At 41.6% G+C, this 19,358-nt stretch overlaps 1 protein-coding gene across 6 annotated transcripts in view; it reads right to left on the minus strand.

The window, feature by feature from the left end:
* Positions 1 to 19,358, minus strand: part of TRPM6 (transient receptor potential cation channel subfamily M member 6) — a 255,335-nt gene that overhangs the window by 186,302 nt on the left and 49,675 nt on the right. For 5 of the 6 annotated variants that reach the window (XR_004537426.1, XM_033926740.1, XM_033926754.1 and 2 more), the window contains exons 6-9: positions 17,087 to 17,211; positions 12,352 to 12,523; positions 9,649 to 9,823; positions 172 to 295 (exon numbers count right to left, since the gene is read on the minus strand). Coding sequence is in view for 5 of the 6 variants with exons in the window: in XM_033926740.1 (XP_033782631.1) it covers positions 172 to 295; positions 9,649 to 9,823; positions 12,352 to 12,523; positions 17,087 to 17,211 (596 nt within the window). In the remaining variant the exon portion in view is untranslated. Of the gene's footprint in view, positions 1 to 171; positions 296 to 2,977; positions 3,002 to 9,648; positions 9,824 to 12,351; positions 12,524 to 17,086; positions 17,212 to 19,358 lie in introns of those variants that run through there. The other variant, XM_033926768.1, reaches the window with a different exon arrangement.

Here is a 19,358-nt window from a genome sequence, read left to right on the forward strand (position 1 = left end):
ATCAATCACTTAAGACTGTGAAAACTTTGAAGCACAAGGCAATCAATCCCTACTGCACCTGAATGTAATTTGCCTTGTCCTGCTCCTGAAAGGCATGAGCTAATTCTGCTCTCTTACCCTCCACCCCCACTCCCTTACACACACACACACACAGTGACTGAGAGTACTCACCAATTCCCTGTGCTCCATACAATCCATTAGGATTTTAAAGAGATGGCTGGATTGTTTTTCTCCAAAATTAAATGTCTTCTGAACCATCAACAATATCTCTTCCTTCTGTGGAGGTTGCATCGGCCTAAGGAGAGAAACCCCCCCAGAATAAAATGATATTTCTGGGTTGTGAGGAAGAAGAATCGGGAATAAGACCTGCATAAAAATATAGGCGAAGACTCCTGAGACCCCAAAAAGTTATACTTCTAAGAGAGACATTGTGCTTATGAATTCAAGCCTCTGGACAATCATATTTCTGCCTGTCAGCAGGAGACGATATGCTCTATGAGGGATTCATCTCTGCTCTAGTAACTGGCAGAGATCTGCTGACTGTGACATCATTGGATAAGCTCAAGCAACAGTACAGGATAAAATGTCCTACCAAAGAATTATCAGAACTATTGACAGAACTACAATCAAGCTCAGGACAGAAGAGGCCTGGCCTCAGCAATTATTTCCTTAGTATTAAGAATGCAGTGGCAGGGAAATAGAAAGGTCAGTTTTGACATTAGGTGATGTCATACTTCAATAAGGCTCCATGATAAGTGTATAGACCATATAGCCAATAGAAATGATGCATGTGACAAACCAATGGAAAGGGAGTATGTAATCTGTAACTATGTAGTACCCTAGGCTACTGAATTAAAAGTATATAAGTGGCATTCCGGATGGCATAGCCCAGAGAGGCGGGGGGAAAAGAGAGAGGGAGAACGGATCCATGAACAGAAACTGGACACTTTGTATGTATGTTATCCTTTTAGCCCAATGTGCTGTACTTTGTTGTTTCATGTGAGCTGCCTTTTGCTTATTGCTAATATATCTAAATTATAACGGCAATTGGATTTTTATGAGGTCAGTTTTATGATAAAGTCTGCAGCCAATCTTATCATTTGTGATTGTGCTCAACAAAACAGCCATGTATTCACATTTCACCTTCTCATTTGTATTTCTAAAATGGGGAATAAGTCAATGCACCAAGTTCTTCAGTAAGTGAAAAGTTATTCAGAAGGAATCACAAAATTCAGAACATAAGAACATAAGAAGTTGCCTCCGCTGAGGCAGACCAGAGGTCCATCTCGCCCAGCGGTCCGCTCACGCGGCGGCCCATCAGGCCCACTGCCTGAGCAGTGGTCCCTGACTAGCTCTATAACCTATCTCTACTCCTATTCCTATACTTACCTCTACTCCTATCCCTACAACCCATATCTGCACCTATCTACACCCATACCTCTACTCCTATCCCTACAACCCATATCTACACCTTTGTCCTCTAGGAACCTATCCAAACCTTCTTTGAAGCCCTGTACAGTGCTCCTGTCTACCACGGCCTCTGGAAGCACATTCCATGTATCCACCACCCTCTGGGTGAAAAAGAACTTCCTAGCGTTTGTTCTAAACCTGTCCCCTTTCAATTTCTCCAAGTGCCCCCTTGTACTTGTGGTTCCCCTTAGTTTGAAAAATCTGTCCCTGTCTACTTTCTCTATGCCTTTCAGGATCTTGAAGGTTTCTATCATGTCTCCCCTAAGTCTCCGCTTCTCCAGGGAGAACAGTCCTAACTGTTTCAATCTGTCAGTATATGAGAGATTTTCCATACCCTTTATCAGCTTTGTTGCTCTTCTCTGGACTCTCTCAAGTACTGCCATGTCCTTCTTGAGGTACGGCGACCAGTACTGGACAAAGTATTCAAGATGCGGCCGCACCATTGCACGATACAGTGGCAGGATGACTTCCTTCGACCTAGTCGTGATACCCTTTTTAATGATACCTTTTTAATGATACATTTTGTTTGCTTTCCTTGATGCTGTGGCGCACTGCGCCGACGCCTTCAGTATTGTGTCTACCATCACTCCCAGGTCTCTTTCCAGGTTCCTCACCCCTAGTAGTGCTCCCCCCATTTTGTAGCTGAACATCGGGTTCTTTTTCCCCACATGCATGACCTTGCATTTCCCTGTGTTGAAGCTCATTTGCCACTTTTTGGCCCACTCTTCCAGTGTCGTTAGATCCTTTTGGAGATCTTCGCAGTCTTCCATGGTTTTAACCCTGCTGTATAGTTTGGTGTCATCCGCAAATTTAATGACCTCACATTTTGTTCCCACCTCTAGGTCGTTTATGTAGATATTGAACAGGAGCGATCCCAGCACTGACCCCTGCGGTACTCCGCTTGTGACCCATTTCCAGTCTGAGTAATGTCCCTTTATTCCAACCCTCTGCTTCCTGTCCGCCAGCCAATTTTTGATCCATCGGTGGACCTCCCCTTGCACCCTGTGGTTCCATATCTTCTTAAGCAGTCTTTTGTGTGGTACCTTGTCGAAGGCTTTCTGGAAGTCTAGGTAAATTATGTCTATAGATTCCCCTTTATCTACCTGGCTGTTTACCCCCTCAAAGAAGTACAATAAGTTTGTAAGGCATGACCTACCCTTACAGAAGCCATGTTGACTCGACTCTAGCTGCCCATTGTTTTCAATGTGTTCACAGATGCTGTCCTTAACCAGCGTTTCATTATCTTTCCCGGGACCGAGGTCAAGCTCACCGGCCTGTAGTTTCCTGGGTCACCCCTTGAACCCTTCTTGAAGATGGGCGTGACATTCGCTATTTTCCAGTCCTCCGGGATCTCTCCAGTTTTTAAGGATAGGTTGCATATTTGTCCAAGTGGCTCTGCTATTTTGTTCCGTAGTTCCTTGAGTACCCTTGGGTGAATGCCGTCTGGACCCGGCGATTTGTCACTCTTTAGCCTGTCTATCTGCCTGAGGACATCCTCTTGGCTTACCTCTAATTTGACCAGCTTAACGTCTTGATCTCCATTTACGATCTCCTCAGGTTCCGGAATGTTGGTTGTGTCTTCTCTCGTGAAGACTGACGTGAAGAACTCATTTAACTTGTCCGCTATCTCTTTTTCATCTTTTACCACTCCCTTTCTGTCTCCATCATCTAAGGGTCCCACTTCCTCCCTTGCCGGTTGCTTTCCCTTAACGTACCTGAAGAATGATTTGAAGTTTTTTGCTTCAAAGGAACATAAAATTCTACATTAGACCTTGCATACATAATATTTTGGAAATATGTTACCCACAAGACTTTAATGAGGTATATACACTTCTCCCTCCATATTCGCGGTTTCAGCAATTGCGGTTTCGATTATTCATAGTTTTTAGCTTGCTGGCTCCTCCTCCCCCCTCCCCAATGACATCAGCTTGCCTAGAGAAATCGCCGATTCCAAGCGTATACAGAGAAAAATTGCCAATTCCCAGTACTTTCTTTACCGTGTTTTGCCTCGCCTTCAGGAATAGGCCATGTCGCCCACCACGTTATTCGCGGTTTCAACATATTCATGATGGTTCTTAATAGAAAACAGCGAATAACATATGAAAAAGTTATTCATGGTTTTTCTGTATTCGTGGGTCTGTTAATCCCCTATCACAGCGAATATGGAGGGAGAAGTGTAAATATGCATCTTTCTAGCCCATCCATTGTTCATTCAAGCATGTCTAAGAGCTCCAAATTTGTATCATCATTGGTCCATACAGTTCCTCACACAGTTATCTGAGTAAATAAAAAAACCTCTCATTTATATGTGAAAAAAATTTTTTTTTTAAGTTCAAATCTGTTTATTGGAATATAATTGTTGTTGTTAGGTGCCATCAACTCATATTCGAGTCCTAGCAACTTGATGAATTGCGAATCTAAAAAAAAAAGGTTTTCTGCTGGTCTGGAAAGATCCTCCAGTGTCACCCTTATGGTTATTTTCAACGTGTCCAGCCATCTGATTGCAGGTCGCCCTCTTCACCTGGTTCCTTCGATCTTCCAAAACATGATGTCCTTCTCCAGTGATCTCTCTCTTCTGATGGTGTGACCAAAATAAGACAGTCGTAACTTCATCATTTGGGCTTCGAGTGACATGGTGAGTTTGATATCTTCCAGAATCGATTTGATAGTTCTTCTAGCAGTCCACAGCACACCTAAAATCCTTCTCTCTTGTTTCCATAGTGTCCAGCTTTCGCATCCATAACTGACCACTGAGAAAATTAGGGGTGGGTATTTAGGGCCCTATTCTATAAATGGCACCTCCATTAGGCACCCTAATTGAGGCTGCCTAGCGATGCCTAAGTTTGGGATCCGCACCAAACTTAATTTTTTTAATTGGCATGGTAATTGACTATGCTGGTTATCATCCAATCAAAAAAAGAGTTAATTAAGCAATTTAAGAGTTTGGTGCTGAACTGTTAAGACGCCTAGTGACACCTAAGTGGAGACGCCCTCCCAAGTCTAGTGATGTCTATGTTAAAAAGTAGGCGTGGCTATGGGCGGAGAATAGGGATGGTTGAATTAGGTATCACTAGGCGACCAACTTAGGCGCTGCCAAATTAGGCAAATAAAAAGCTGGCCTAATGCAGCAGCACCTATGTCTAGCATGCTTAGTGATGGCTAAGTTCGCTTAGGCACCATTAGGCATGATTCTATAAAAGGTGCCTAGTTGTTGACTGACAACTGCGCCGAGCGGCATCTATAATGTAGGTGCGCTTAGGTGCTGTTTATAGAACCTAGACCTTAGTGCATTATTAATTTGATTAATTTGTTAAACTTTTAACTATGAATACATTTTTTAAACTCTGTCCAGCATTGCTTTCTCTCCCCTTGCCCAATATCTCTTCTCTCACTTCCCCATGTTTACCTTAACAGGCCTGGCATTCATAGGGTCGATGGCAAAGGCAGCAATTCCCACATGCTGTCTGTGGCTGACTCAGAAACCTTCCCCCTGCTGTATCCTGCCCCTCTCCAACAAACTTCCTATTTCACCTTCACATGCTGTGATTAAGTGCAATTAATCATGCAATCTAAATTTTTAATCATACAATTAAAATTTTTAATCATTGCCCACCCCTAATAATAATAGAACTAATACTTAGCTTCAGTAATGAAGATCTCCTCGCTCATAAATACAAAAACTCCTGTCACAATATCATGTTTCAAGAAAGCATTCTGCTTCAGGGGGAGGATGTCCAATCACTTCCAGCAAACCATATTCACTTCTAACAGAACTGCAGGGTGAGTTCATAATGCTATTCAATAAATCTTCACTCTTCTTTAAATGCTGAAATAAAACAAATATGGCATCTTAATGCCTAAAAAAATAGATGGAATGTGACTGACTCTATTCCCTTGAGGGGGATGGAACAGAGCATTTTGGGATTTTTACTTTGGCAGCTGTATGGCCTGCAGAGCTCAATAAAGAATCTGAATGGCTCACATTGATCTAATCTGCAAATATTGTGATTGGAGCTGAGCATGCTTGATCTGTGATTGGTGGATTTATATTTTGGAAATTAAGATGCCTGATGTCATATTTGTTTTTATTTCAATATATAAAGAGTAAAGATTTATTGAATTGCGCTATGGACTCAAAGGGCCAAAAATTCTATAAATGGCACCATAAATTAGGTGGCGGTAGGTATCCTACCACTGTTAACATAATAGTTTTAATTGGCTTTAATCAATGTAGTAATTGACTGTGTTTAAAACCGATTAAAAACCCTTTTATTAAAAAATTGGGGATGCCAAGAAGCATCTACAGTGTAGGCATCTTATGTCTAAGTGGGCACCGTTAGAGGCGGAGTAGAACTTAGATGCGATTCAGTAAAGAACTTAAGATGCTTGCAATGTAGGCCAGTAAAATGCTGGCCTACATTACAGGCATCAAGTTTTTTCTTAGGTGTCATTAGCCGTGATTCTGTTAACAGCGCTGAAGCGTGATCGACATGCAGCCGGCATCCATTTTTGTAGGCACTGTTTACAGAATCTGGACCAAAATGCAGCTCCATTTGAAGTGAATGTGGCTTTGTTTGAAGTGATTTGAAAGCCTCTTCCCCTGAAGCAGAGTGATTTTCTCAAAACACAATATTGTGTCACGAGTTGGCATGCTCTGAGGAGCTACTCTATGTATCAAACTTAATCGTAACAGCAGATAGATGCCAATCACTTCCAATAATGACATCAAACATAGAACGCAGCATATATTTTTCACAAAATCATACACTCTATATCTTCATTTAATGAATTGACTAAAACTTTCAATTAATCTACTACATAATAGGGGAAAGGACCTCAGAAAACCAGACTGCTGATTTTAATAAAACATACATCTGTCAGTTTCCATCGGTTTCGTTCTCATTCATTGGTCAAAAAAAACCTATATTTTTCTTTACTTATGTTTTTCTTTTTACTCATTTGCTTTTTCTTGTTCATTCAAATATATATGGCATCAAAAAATATCCAGAATTTTAATTTTGCAAGTATGTAAAATGTACTTAGCTTTATATTTAATTCCAGACCGACGGGTCCTGTTTCACCCAATTAAAAGGGCATCTTCAAGGTAGCTAGTACATATTGTAAACATTCCTTGGATACTTTCAGCCCCACCATATGCGGATCTAAGAATCCATATATATGATCATGTGGTAGGGCTGAAAGTATCCAGGGAATTTTTGCAATATGTACTAGCTACCCTGAAGAAGCCCTTGCAATTGGGTGAAACAGGACCCGTTGGTCTAAAATTAAAATTCTGGATACTTTTTGATACCATATATGTTTGAATGAACAAGAAAAAGTGCATAAGTAAAAAAGAAAAAGAAAAATATAGGGGTTTTTGGAACAATGAATGAAAAGGGAACTGATGGAAACTGACAGATTTGTTTTATTAAAATCTGCAGTCCGGTTTTCTGAGGTCCTTTCCCCTATTAAGTAGTAAATTAATTGAAAGTATTAGTGAATTCATTAAATGAAGATGTGGAGGGGCATAATAAAAAAAAACCGTCTAAGTCCCCTTTTGGCCTAAGGCCCTAAACGTTGAAAGTAGAAGCAGGGAAAATGTCCATTATCAAAAAAAACGTCCAAAAGGAGATTTTTTTTTTTATAATGGTCTGCCTCTACATTCAGCTGGGTTGGGCCCATGTGCCTAAGGCCCTGCCCACAGGAATGGCCTAAGGCTACTGGGCCAATTCCGGTTGGCCCAGGCGCCTCAGGTCCCACCTGTCGGCGCGGTTTGAGGCACCTAAGCCAATCAGGCCCTAAGGCCCGCCATTCTGAGGATGGCGGGCCTGTCGGATGGACGGGCTTGAGACCTTTTTTACAGGTACGGGGGGGGGGGGTCGGTGGGGAGGTGTCGCGGATCGGCAGGGGGGTGTCACAGGTTGGCAGGTGGGGGGAGGTGATCTGGGGTTCAGGGGGGCAGTCATGGGAGGGCTGCATCGGGGCAGGAGGGCCTGGGATCCCTCCTCCCGGATCTTAGTGGGGGGGGGTCGCCTGGGCAGGCGGGCTTGGGCTCCCTCCTGCCCCGATGTTGGGGACACGGCTCGCTGGGGCAGGAGGGCTTGGACTCCCTCCTGCCCGGATCGTTGTGGGGGGGTGATGCATCGCGGCAGGAGAGAGATTGGCTATCTCCCCTGCTGCGATGCGATCACCCCTCTACCCAAACTGCCACAAACCGTGGCAGGAGAGATTGGGCATCTCTCCTTCCCCGGGTCACGGCAGTTCGGGTAGAGGGGTGATCGCATCGCGGCAGGGGAGATGAGCCATCTCTCCTGCTGCGATGGTTGCGGTGGGGGGGTGGGCAGGTTACCGGGGCCGCTGAGCTCATCAGGTACGTTAGATAGATTGTGAGCCCACCGGGACAGAGAGGGGAAAATGCTTGAGTACCTGATTGTAAAAACCGCTTAGATAACCTTGATAGGCGGTATATAAAAAATCCTAATAATAATATAATAATAATAATCGCGGCAGCTGCGATCAGCTCAGCAGCCCCTTTTTCGGCACTTATACCTGTTTTGACTTGATCTAAGTCAAAATGTATAAGTGCCGACTAGGCAACCTGCCTAAAGTTTTGGTTATACCTGCTGGATGTCCAGGTCTAGGTCGGCCCACCTCCCGCCCTTTCCCCTCCTCTAAAAACGCCTCTTTTCGCTCTATGCGTTTAGAGGCAGGGGAAAGGCCTAAGCTGGTTTTAGATACGTCTAAAACCAGCTTTGGTTATGGGTACTTGGACGATCAGGCTTTTTGATTTTCCAAGCACCCATTTAGGCCACTTTTTAGATGGTTTTTTTTAAATTATTATGAACCCCATTGAGTGTATGATTCTGTGAAAAATATATACTGCATTATATGTTTGATCTCGTTTGGAGAGCCACTGCATGTCTCATCCATGCTCCACTCAGGTATCATCCCCCTTTCATTTACACACTGCCACTTATAAGAGGTGTTACAGAATATTGCTCAAGTGTCTTGTTGACATTTTCACTTATGCACATAAAATGCAAGAATTTGATACCTTTATGTGCTGAAAAGGCACATAAATTTGAATATACCTAGAAGAAGAAAGTATAGGGCCTGATATTCAAAAGGGTTTAACTAGGCAGAAATATCACTAAATATTTACAAGCCACTGTATGTTTAGTGCCGGGGGTGGAGGGATAGAGCTTGGCCAGAGTCAGCAATTAACTGGTTAGCATTCAGTTCACTAACCAGTTAAATAAGTATATAAATTAGGATGCCAAATAGGCTGTCCCTTAACTTTATCTGCTAAGCTAACTGGGCACTGGTCTGAATATCAGCCAGTATCCAGTTAACGTCCAGGTGATCACACTTACTTGAATATTCAATACTAGATCCCATACATGGCCCAGTATTGAATATTTGGGCTTAATTCAGCCCATTGCTCTTAGTGGCTGAAAAACTGCTGATAGTTACGGGCTCAGTACTGGGCCCTTGATATTTAAAATATTATGTCACACATTTACAGAATTCTTCTGGAATGAGTGGTTAATTAGCAACATCCTTGAAGTGATCCTAGAAGCCTGAAAGTTAACTGGAGAGAGGGGGCACAAGGCCCTGCTTTTTTTTTTTTTTTTTTTAATACTGCAGTTTAGGAATCAGAGCTCACAATTTCAAAGAAGTAGGGAAGTATGACACAGTCCCCATTCAACTTCTTCTTCAATGAGCATAAATGTATTTTCCATTTCAGTTTCAAATAAAGTTACTTAAGTGCATTAGAAAAGTGAATTAAATTAAATCTGAATGAATTTCATTAAAAATTTGTGCTCTCAAGTTCTGGCATTGTGTAACCAATCACTCTCTTAAACAGTGGAAAGTTAAATGCGCGCAAGACAATTGCACGCAGACAAGGGAGTGCAAGACAATTCAGCACAAAACAATTCAGCGCAATGATGTCGAGCTCAGTTGTCTTGCGCTCAGTTGTCTTGCACTCGCTTATCTTGCGCTCACTTGACTGCGCACATTTGGCCGCTTGCATTTGTCTTGTGTGCATTTGTCTATGAACCCTCTTAAACGCACTACATTTGAAGATCTTTATAAACAAATGCTTACTCTTACAGTCATGCAACCAAGGGAGTTCCTCCTTTTAAAAAAAGAATTCATAAGATGGAGCAAGCTCACCCTTTATCTGCTGTGTGCTTGTGAGTGAAAGCCAGAATGTCTGCCGCTCTGCCAGTTCCCTCGCAAACCACCACTGGGACAGGAGGAGTCTCTTTCATGTATTCCCATACTGTCAGAATCACGTTTGGACCTCCTTCTACCACCAGCCCCACCACTGGCACACCTTGGCCCATTCCTGTTTAGCGACATAAAACAGAATCATTCTCCGCACCACAGATATTAATCTCAGAAACTTTTCCGAGGAGTAAAATAAGAGGCTTTGGTCACTAAACAAATCACCTATGGGGGACAACTATATAAAAGACATGAAAAGTTAGATGCCAAAATGCAAAGTATTAAGCACTAAGGCACAGATTTTATAAACGGCACCTGAAAATAGGCACCTAGATCAGAATGCATAGCCGATCTATATGCCTAAATTATTTAACTAGCTTATACTTTTTGATTCTTCTCTTACTTTTAAAGCTCAAATAAACTTTCTGATTAAGAAATGTTTTTTCAGCTTACGAATGTTGAGGAAGGTCAGATCTCTCTTCCATCAATGTCATTTTTCTGTTTTGGTCCAATCTATTATATTATCCCAGTTAGATTATTATAACACTACTCAAAAACAATGGAAAAAGTCCTGAATGTTTACCAACCAAACAACTAATGGACTTTTTTTGATTACTGGTGTCCTGGAGATAAATAATCACCAAGTGGTAAGGAGCTCTCAGATTCCTGAGCTTGGCATTTCAATAGATTGCACAAGCATTAGGCAGGCAAAAGGTTTCTTTCATCGGGCTCCTAAAGTCACCTACTCTATATAATATACATGCTATTAAACAAGTGTCAATAAAGATAGCGACATAGTGAAAAATAAGCGACACTTAGCCTTAAACTGAGTCGCTGATTGTAAACCACCAAACTGTGTAACTTGAACAGCTGGCCCGATGGGACCCGTTTCTCCAATTACTGTTCAGTCAGGGCGAGGCCAAAACCCTGCGTGAGAGGTTGTAGCTTAGCAGGGAGAGCTATTTGGGAGGCATTAGGGGGAAGGAGCCATAACCCTCGAGATTATTGCTATTTTATTTCCCTGAATAGTGATTGTAAAACCAGACTGATTGAAAGGTAAAGAATAGAGAAATTAGCATAGCATTTGCATAAATCTGGCCAAGGGAGTACAACTGGGATGAGGGAGGGGAGCAAGTCATCCCTGTAGGCCTGAAGGGGCAGGGTGGTTGTGTTTAAGCGTCTAACTCATGGCATTTCAGTGTGTAAGTGGGCTTATTCTATACTACTGCACACAAATGTTTGGAATGTCTTTGACCCACCCATGCCCAATTCATTCACAGTTGATAGCTCATTAACACATCTTGGATCAGCACCAAAATGTTGGCATCATATACAGAATCTGGAGGAAAATTGTTTTTTACTCCCATCCAACTGCTGAAGTAAAAGATTCTGTTTATACCTCAAAGGGCCATTAACAGTCATTAGAAAGACACACTGCTAAAGGAAGCTAGAAAGTCAATAAAGCACCTCCTTTCCTTTTATCAACTTCTGCCTATCTATTTTATTTATTTATTCAATTTTCTATACTGTTCTCCCAGGAGAGCTCAGAACGGTTTTACATGAATTTATTCAGGTACTCAAGCATTTTTCCCTATTTGTCCCGATGGGCTCACAATCTATCTAGTGTACCTGGGGCAAGGGGGGGGGATTAAGTGACTTGCCCAGGGCCACAAGGTGTAGCATGGTTTGAACCCACAACCCCAGGGTGCTGAGGCTGTAGCTTGAACCACTGCGCCACAATCTCCCCCCCCAAAAAAAACTTGCACAGTGGAAAGACATTGTTCAGAGTGATTTATTACGGCAAACAGTGATGGGGAAGCGTCCCTCACCCTCGCTAAGGCACTGCACACTTGTGTTTTCAAGGTGACAGGGCCCATCATTAGTTCTCTGTCCAGGGCTTATTCACTCCTAGCTGGGCCAGCATAGTGTATCTTATAAAAACATAAGAATAGCCTTAATGGGTCATACCAATGGTCCATCAAGCCAGTAGCCTGTTCTCACGGTGGCCAATCCAGGTCCTCAGTACCTGGCCAAAACCCAAGGAGTAGCAACATTCCCTGCTACCGATCTAGGGCAAGCAGTGGCTTCCCCCATGTCTTTCTCAATAACAGACTATGGACTTTTCCTCCAGGAAATACCTAGAAAGCTTGATTAGGAGCTACAATTGAATCCTATTTCCCAACTTTTTTGAAGCACATTACTCTCTCCCTTTCTATTGTTTTTTTTCCCATACGTGTCTTATTTACTATTAATAATTTGTATTTCTCTCCCCATCTTTTCCTTTTGTTTAATATGTTTTGTCAGGTTAGTTTTATTCATTTGTTCTGTTTCCCTCAGAAATTTGTAATTTTATTGTTTTGTACATCACTTAGAATTTTGAATAAGTGATTAATCAAATCTATAAGAAACTTGAAACTTTAAATTGTCCAAACCAGCTACACTATCAACTCTTACCACAACCTCTGGCAATGCGTTCCAGAGCTTAACTATTCTCTGAGTGAAAAAATGTTTCCTCCTATCCACCGTGATCTGTCATTGAGCTAAACCTCAGTCACAATCTCAGGGCATTTGTGTCCCTGCTTTCTACAAAGTGCACAGCCTTTCCAACCATAATGCATAAAAATTAAATAGAATAAAGAGGATACATACTGGTGTGTATTTTCTGCTGGGAGATATATTTTTCCAGATTTCTCCTGAGTTTCTTTTCATTCCCATACTTTCCCACTGTCCCATCGTCTGCCAGTAAAAAGTGGGAGTGCATGCTGTTAAGAGTAGTCAGTTTACTGAGGGGATTACCTAGAGTCTGGTACAAACACACTACCTGAGAAATGCAAAGAAAAATGGACATGCAATGAATTTAATCATGGAAACATCTGCAAGAAAAACAAAGTAAATCTGACCCAGTAATTAATTCTACAAGCCTTTCTATTTGTAGAAATAGAAGTGAACCATTTATAGTAGATCCCTTTTTCATTAACAATACAGTCTGTTTTCGTTATTCGCAGTAGTATGGTTCACAAAAATGTTTGCAAGCCACAAAATTGCGAACAAAACATGGAGTCTATGGGAAAATAGAGGTTAGGTTCCAGTAGCTCACGTTGTGCCTTAAATCTGCGGAAAATGAACAGTGAATCCTATGAGAAAATAGGGTAAGGTTTTTGCATGAAGAACCTGTAATTCATTCTTTGGACGGTTGGGGACCCTATCTGGAAGCAAAGCCTGACTCAAGGTGAAAGAAAAAGCAAAAAAAAAACCACTGGTTCGCGAATTACACAAACACAGCAGCACAAATGAGGAATTTGGTTGTAATTGATACAGTCCCATCCGTGGGTGTATGTTTATGATTGGCTTTCCAGAACTACAAGCCTTTCATCGGGCGAGTACAAAACAGCTCTTGACTGCCTTTCATCTATTGTAGTCAATTTCCTTATCTGCCACAAGCAACCTTGAGAAACCCAAACTAGTTTCATTATATTTAATTAGTTCATTCATTCGGATTAGTAGAAATGCATGTTTCCATCACAAAGAATATGGTTTTCTTTTTAGCTAAGACTCACCACTGAGCAAAATGCTAAACCCTATACCATCCCTATTCTAAAATTTATTTATTAACTGCCTTTATGAAGAGATTCACACAAGATGGCGAACAGCAAATACAGTTCAACATTAAAAAAAACAACACCAAACAAACATAATTTTGTTAACAGCATAACAGTAGTAAAAAAAACAAATATAAACAAATACAATATATGAAGTAAACTCAAAATCAGCAAATTGATACTTAGGGCTCCTTTTACGAAGGCGCATTAGCAGTTTAAAGCGCATAATAGCGCACGCTAAACCGCTGGATGCGCTAGCCGCTACCGCCTCCTCTTGAGCAGGCTGTAGTTTTTCAGCCAGCGCGTGATGAAAAGTCGCACGCGTTAAACCCACTAGCGCGGCTTAGTAAAAGGAGCCCTTAACAATAGGACTACTATGAAACAGTTTCAAATATATACTTCCAACAGAACTGAAATTCAAATAAGAGAGGTGTAATAGAATGTTATAATACTTATATAATACTTATGAAACAACTAATAAGTACACATCAAATGACAGATATGACGCTATTGTGTTTCTACAATACAGCTTATCCTATAACCGAGGGGGCCAAGTTGTTTTTAGATGTGGACAAGATGGGTATTATTAAGTCCGTTGGGATGAATAGATGGGAGGCTAAACATAGAATCCACAAAAAGAAAAGCAACAAATTCTGTATCAAACCAAGACAAATACAAAGAAGACCAGACCTTCAGACCAAAAGATATACTTTAATGACAACCACATAAAGTGGAACATGAAACGGGATCCGACACAGACCGTGTTTTGGCTGCAGAACCTGCATCAGGAGTCCTCACAAGAAAACACGCAACAGATGACCAACATAAGAATTACCATACTGGGACAGACCAAAGGTCCATCAAGCCCAGTATCCTGTTTCCAACAATGGCCAACCCAGGTCCCAAGTACCCAGCTAGATCCCAAGGAGTAAAACAGATTTTATGCTGCTTATCCTAGGAATAAGCAGCGGATTTCCCCAAGCCATTGCAATAATGGCCTATGGGCTTCTCTTTTAGGAAATTATCCAAACCTTTTTTTTGACAACTAAAAAAGCTGATATGAAGAGTTAGACATAGAAACTAAACCCCACGATCAATCTGAAACAGTAAAAATAGACTATAATGGACACGTTAGCATTTAGCACGTGCTAATCTTTAGCGCACGCTAAAACGGCTAGAGCACCTTAGTAAAAGGACCCCATAGTGTGTTATTATTCCATTATACATCCTGCCCACTTGCATTTTGAGGTTAGCTTTTGTTTTTTAAGAATATCAAACCTAAGGGTCAGGTTTCAGAACCATGGAACATTAGCTCAGTTGGGAGTAATTTTATAAGAGGATGCCTAAGGGAAAAAGGGGGGGAAAAAAGGCCTATTTTATAAAGAGCCTGGGCCAGATGCTCTAAAATCACTGTTCAAATCCTGTAGGTCACTGTAATACCAGTAAATTGTCCGATTTCAAAATTGTGACCAATGCTCCAGAACTCTCACATGCAAATGAGGGTCATAGAGGTTTGCGGAAATCCCATCCAATCAGTCGTTGGAGAAAGCGGCTGACACATGTGCAGAGCCAGCAGGGGAAGCCTTGAACAGTTAAGCAGCAGGAGAAGCCTCAAAGCAGCCTCCTGCTGCTCAGCTGTTCAGGGCAGGAAGAGTAGGGTTTTGTTTTGTTTTTTAAATGGGCACAGATTTTGTATACTCACAATATCTGTCCTCATTAAAAAAAAAAAAAAAAGAGTTGAGCCGTGATCCTCCTCCCCTCCCCCTGGGACCCTCCTCCCCCTCCCTAATGATGATATTTGTTAGACTTACGGGGTACTTGGCTTGAAGAAGTTGAGAAACACTGTTATACAACATTTGCTCAGCAGAGTTGGAGACTGCTAGGAATCACGGAAAAGACAGCAGGTAACCATTATCTGCATCAGTAGGTAAAATACTTTGACACTAAAGGCTCCTTTTACAAAGGTGCGCTAGTGTTTTTAGCCCGCATGCTACCCGAAAAACTACCGCCTGCTCAAGAGGAGGCGGTAGCGGCTAACGCACGCTATTCCGCGTGTTAAGGCCCTAACGCACCTTTGTAAAAGGAGCCCTAAACCAGTTAAAACTGATTTAATCTTGATCGTTAAAGGCATGGTGAGTTTTCGGTACATGGGCCCCAATCTCTCACCAAACAATAGTTTACATCAGTCTGTTTATTGGAAGGTGAATGTGGCCATATAATCCAACATAAATTTGTCACCACAAATCTCCATATATTTAACTCATGAAATATTTTTTATCTCTTTGATCATCTTCTAAATTACAGGGAACAAAGAAGGATTGGATCTGAATAAAGAACTAGAATGGATGTCTCTTATCGGAATGGAATGACTAGATCTGGTGCTGGAAGTGGGTGTGAATCACAGCCATTTTTTATTTATTGTAAAAAAAGAGCGAGATACCAAATGCCAGAAGAGTAGCTGAGAGTTGTCAAATATCAACTGTTTTTTTTTTAATTGTTGCAGGAGCCTTCACCCTAACCCAGCAGAGCAAAACATGATATCATGTCAGGAGGGTACCTAATTTTATCAATTGTGAATATATTCCTCAGAAAAGCGATTTTGAAATTAGTTTTTGAAGAGATAAAATATTTTTGCAAGCAATATGATAAAAAGAAAACACTGAAAATGGATCTATGAAGAGTTATGAGTTGCTAGAATCACCTTCTGATGATCTGACTGATGTAAACTATTGTTTGGTGGTAAGTTGTATATTGAATCTTATTAGCTCTTTTCACAAATATTGTTTTAAGTTTTCTATCCTGTTATAGTGTTTTTTATAAAGTCAACACACTTGTACCTTTAGAAAATAAGATCCTAGATTCATTCCCAATAATGCCAAATGATTTCACACAAATTTACACCTGCTCCAAGGAAGGTATAAATTTGTGTGTATGCACTGGTAAAAAAAATCTCTGCATATGCATGTAATTAAAAACAAACAACAAGAGAACAACACCTCAATATTCCACAGTAGAGAAGAATCCAAAACAAAGCAAGATATGGAAACCGATGTCCTGGATGAAAAGTTTATTAATAACCAAAATTTAAAACAATACAGTCAACGTGGCTGGCGTCTGGAATGTTGGCTGTATTGTTTTAAATTTTGATTGTTAAACGTTTCATCCAGAACATCGGTTCCATGCCTTGCTTTGTAATTAAAAGCAAACTTGTAAATACTGATCTTCCCCAAATTCTGCCTTATATTCCACTTCAAGGGATGCTTGCAAGTATATTACACAAAAACATGTGCTGTTCTTCATTAGCAAACATTGTGGGCTCCTTTTACGAAGGTGTGCGAGCGTTTTTAGTGCATGCACCGGATTAGCGCGCGCTATAGCGTGCGCTAGCTGAAAAACTACTGCCTGCTCAAGAGGAAACGGCTAGCGCGCGTGGCAATTTTAGCACACGCTATTCTGCGCGTTAAGGCCCTAACGCACCTTCGTAAAAGGAGCCCTGTATGTGTACATTCTCAATGGCAGTGTTATAGAAAGCAACTCAGACATGTTCTACATGCATAACTCAGTGATAAAAATTATCCCCCATTAAGTTCAAGTCAGTTGCTCTCATCGATTTGAAAGGGTGCAAATTTGGCACAGGGCATTAGTTCTTGTAACTTCTGAAAGTGGAGCAATTTCATAGAAAAATCCGTAGAAATAGAAAATTATGCCCAGTCCTCAAATTTAGCTCTTAGGTGCAAAAGGAAACAAAATATTTATATATAGAAATAGAAATATATTTTACTCACATCTTTTCCAATCAGGTCCTTCTGGTTCTCAATAACTCCCCAGGGAGGAATTCCAATTGCACAGATTTTTCTTGGGCAATGGCAGGCATGAGCTTTTAAGGCGTTGCCCACATGCTTGGAAATCCCTAATGAGATATTTAGTATGATAAGGCAAAGGTCACCAGTTTTGTACCTGATTTCTTTATCACAAATTAACAGAATTATTATTGTTATTTCTCCCCTTTGCTATATCTGAATAATATAGCATTTTCAGATAAACAGTCTAAATATGTTTGGGTGCATCTACTTATGGCATTGATATGATAAGAGTCACATTAAAATATTGGGTACCTTTTAGCAACTTTGCTGATGTCATTTGTTGGGAGGAAAGTGAATGCCCAACAGAATGTTCCTGTTTCTATTTCAATTGGATAAAAAAAATGGAGTTGGGATCTGGTGCTAAGACCCTTCACCTGCAGCTATGTATAGATATCTTCCTTAATTTCATATGCCATTATAGATTACTTTATCCCAGTAATTTCTATATCTATTTCAATTATGTATATAATATGTAAACTATTTTGACTGTAAGCACAGAAAGACAGTATATCAAATCCCATCCTCTTTTCCTTTCCCATTGTAGCAGCAATCCTCCTCTGGAGCTAAGCACCAGGGCTCATTCCAGCAGTCTGCAATTAAGGGACCTAAATCCAGCCATTAAGGAGGCTAGTTACTAAGCTGACATATTGCATTTTACCTCAGTTTAATATGCCACAGAAGTTACCGTACTAACTTGTGGGAACCCAGTACTAAAGATTGGTAAATCCCATGGTAAATAAATAATGAAGCTAAGAATCAACCATGCAAGCTGTATTATTTTTCCCCCTGAAGCATCAGGTCACAAACATGTGGTCCCATACTCCAGAAAGCCTTCTTAAAGAGGGAGATCAGTGTAAAGGTATTGCTGTAAGCCCTCTCCCCCTAGTCAAGCCCTATGCCTTTCCCCTTGAAGGCATCTCCAAGGACCTAAGGGGATTTTCCTGGTATGTTGTTAGTGGTCAATCAGTGCCATTTTGAACACAAACCTGGTGGGGACGGAAGAGAATGGGGATCACTCCTGCCTTTAGCCTCTTCCCAAAAGAATCCCCCACACCCAGTAAAGCCCCACCCTACCAGAAGGCATCTCCCATGATCTAAAGCAATGTTACTTACCGTAACAGTTGTTATCCAGGGACAGCAGGCAGCTATTCTCACTAGTGGGTGATGTCATCCGACAGAGCCCCGATACGGACATCTTGCAAGCATGTCTTGCTTGAAGAAACTCAGAAGTTTTGAGATGCCCGCACCGCGCATGCGCCAGTGCCTTCCCGCCCGATGTACCGGGCTTGTCTCCTCAGTTCAGGTAGCTAGCCTGAGAAGCCAACCCAGGAGAGGTGGGTGGGACGTGAGAATAGCTGCCTGCTGTCCCTGGATAACAACTGTTACGGTAAGTAACATTGCTTTATCCCAGGACAAGCAGGCAGGTATTCTCACTAGTGGGTGACCTCCAAGCTAACCCCAATGGGATGGTGGGAGAGTTGGCAACTTAAGAGAACAAATTTTGTAACACTGTTTGGCCAAACTGTCCATCCTGTCTGGAGAAAGTATCCAGACAATAATGAGAGGTGAATGTATGAACCGAGGACCAAGTGGCAGCCTTACAAATCTCCTCAATCGGTGTCGATCTGAGGAAGGCAACAGAGGCTGCCATTGCTCTGACCTTATGGGCTGTGACCTTACAGGGAAGGGATAATCCAGCCTGGGCATAGCAGGAAGAGATACAAGCCGCCATCCAGTTGGAGATGGTGCGCTTCGATACAGGTCGTCCCAACTTGTTTGGATCAAAGGAGACGAAAAGTTGAGGAGCAGTTCTGTGTGGCTTTGTGTGATCCAAGTAGAAAGCTAAAGCACGTTTACAGTCCAGAGTGTGTAAAGCAGATTCTCCAGGGTGAGAATGAGGCTTTGGAAAGAACACTGGAAGCACAATGGATTGGTTGATGTGAAATTCAGAGACCACTTTAGGCAAGAATTTTGGATGAGTACGAAGAACCACCTTGTCATGATGGAATACAGTGAACAGTGGATCCGCCACTAGGGCCTGAAGCTCACTGACCCGACGAGCAGACATGAGGGCCACCAGAAAAACCACCTTCCAGGTGAGATACTTAAGTGGAGCCTTGTTGAGAGGTTCAAACGGAGGCTTCATGAGACGAGACAGGACAACATTGAGATCCCAAACCACAGGAGGAGGTTT

The sequence above is a fragment of the Geotrypetes seraphini genome, chromosome 1, assembly GCF_902459505.1.
Source record: "Geotrypetes seraphini chromosome 1, aGeoSer1.1, whole genome shotgun sequence".
Classification (NCBI taxonomy): domain Eukaryota; kingdom Metazoa; phylum Chordata; class Amphibia; order Gymnophiona; family Dermophiidae; genus Geotrypetes; species Geotrypetes seraphini.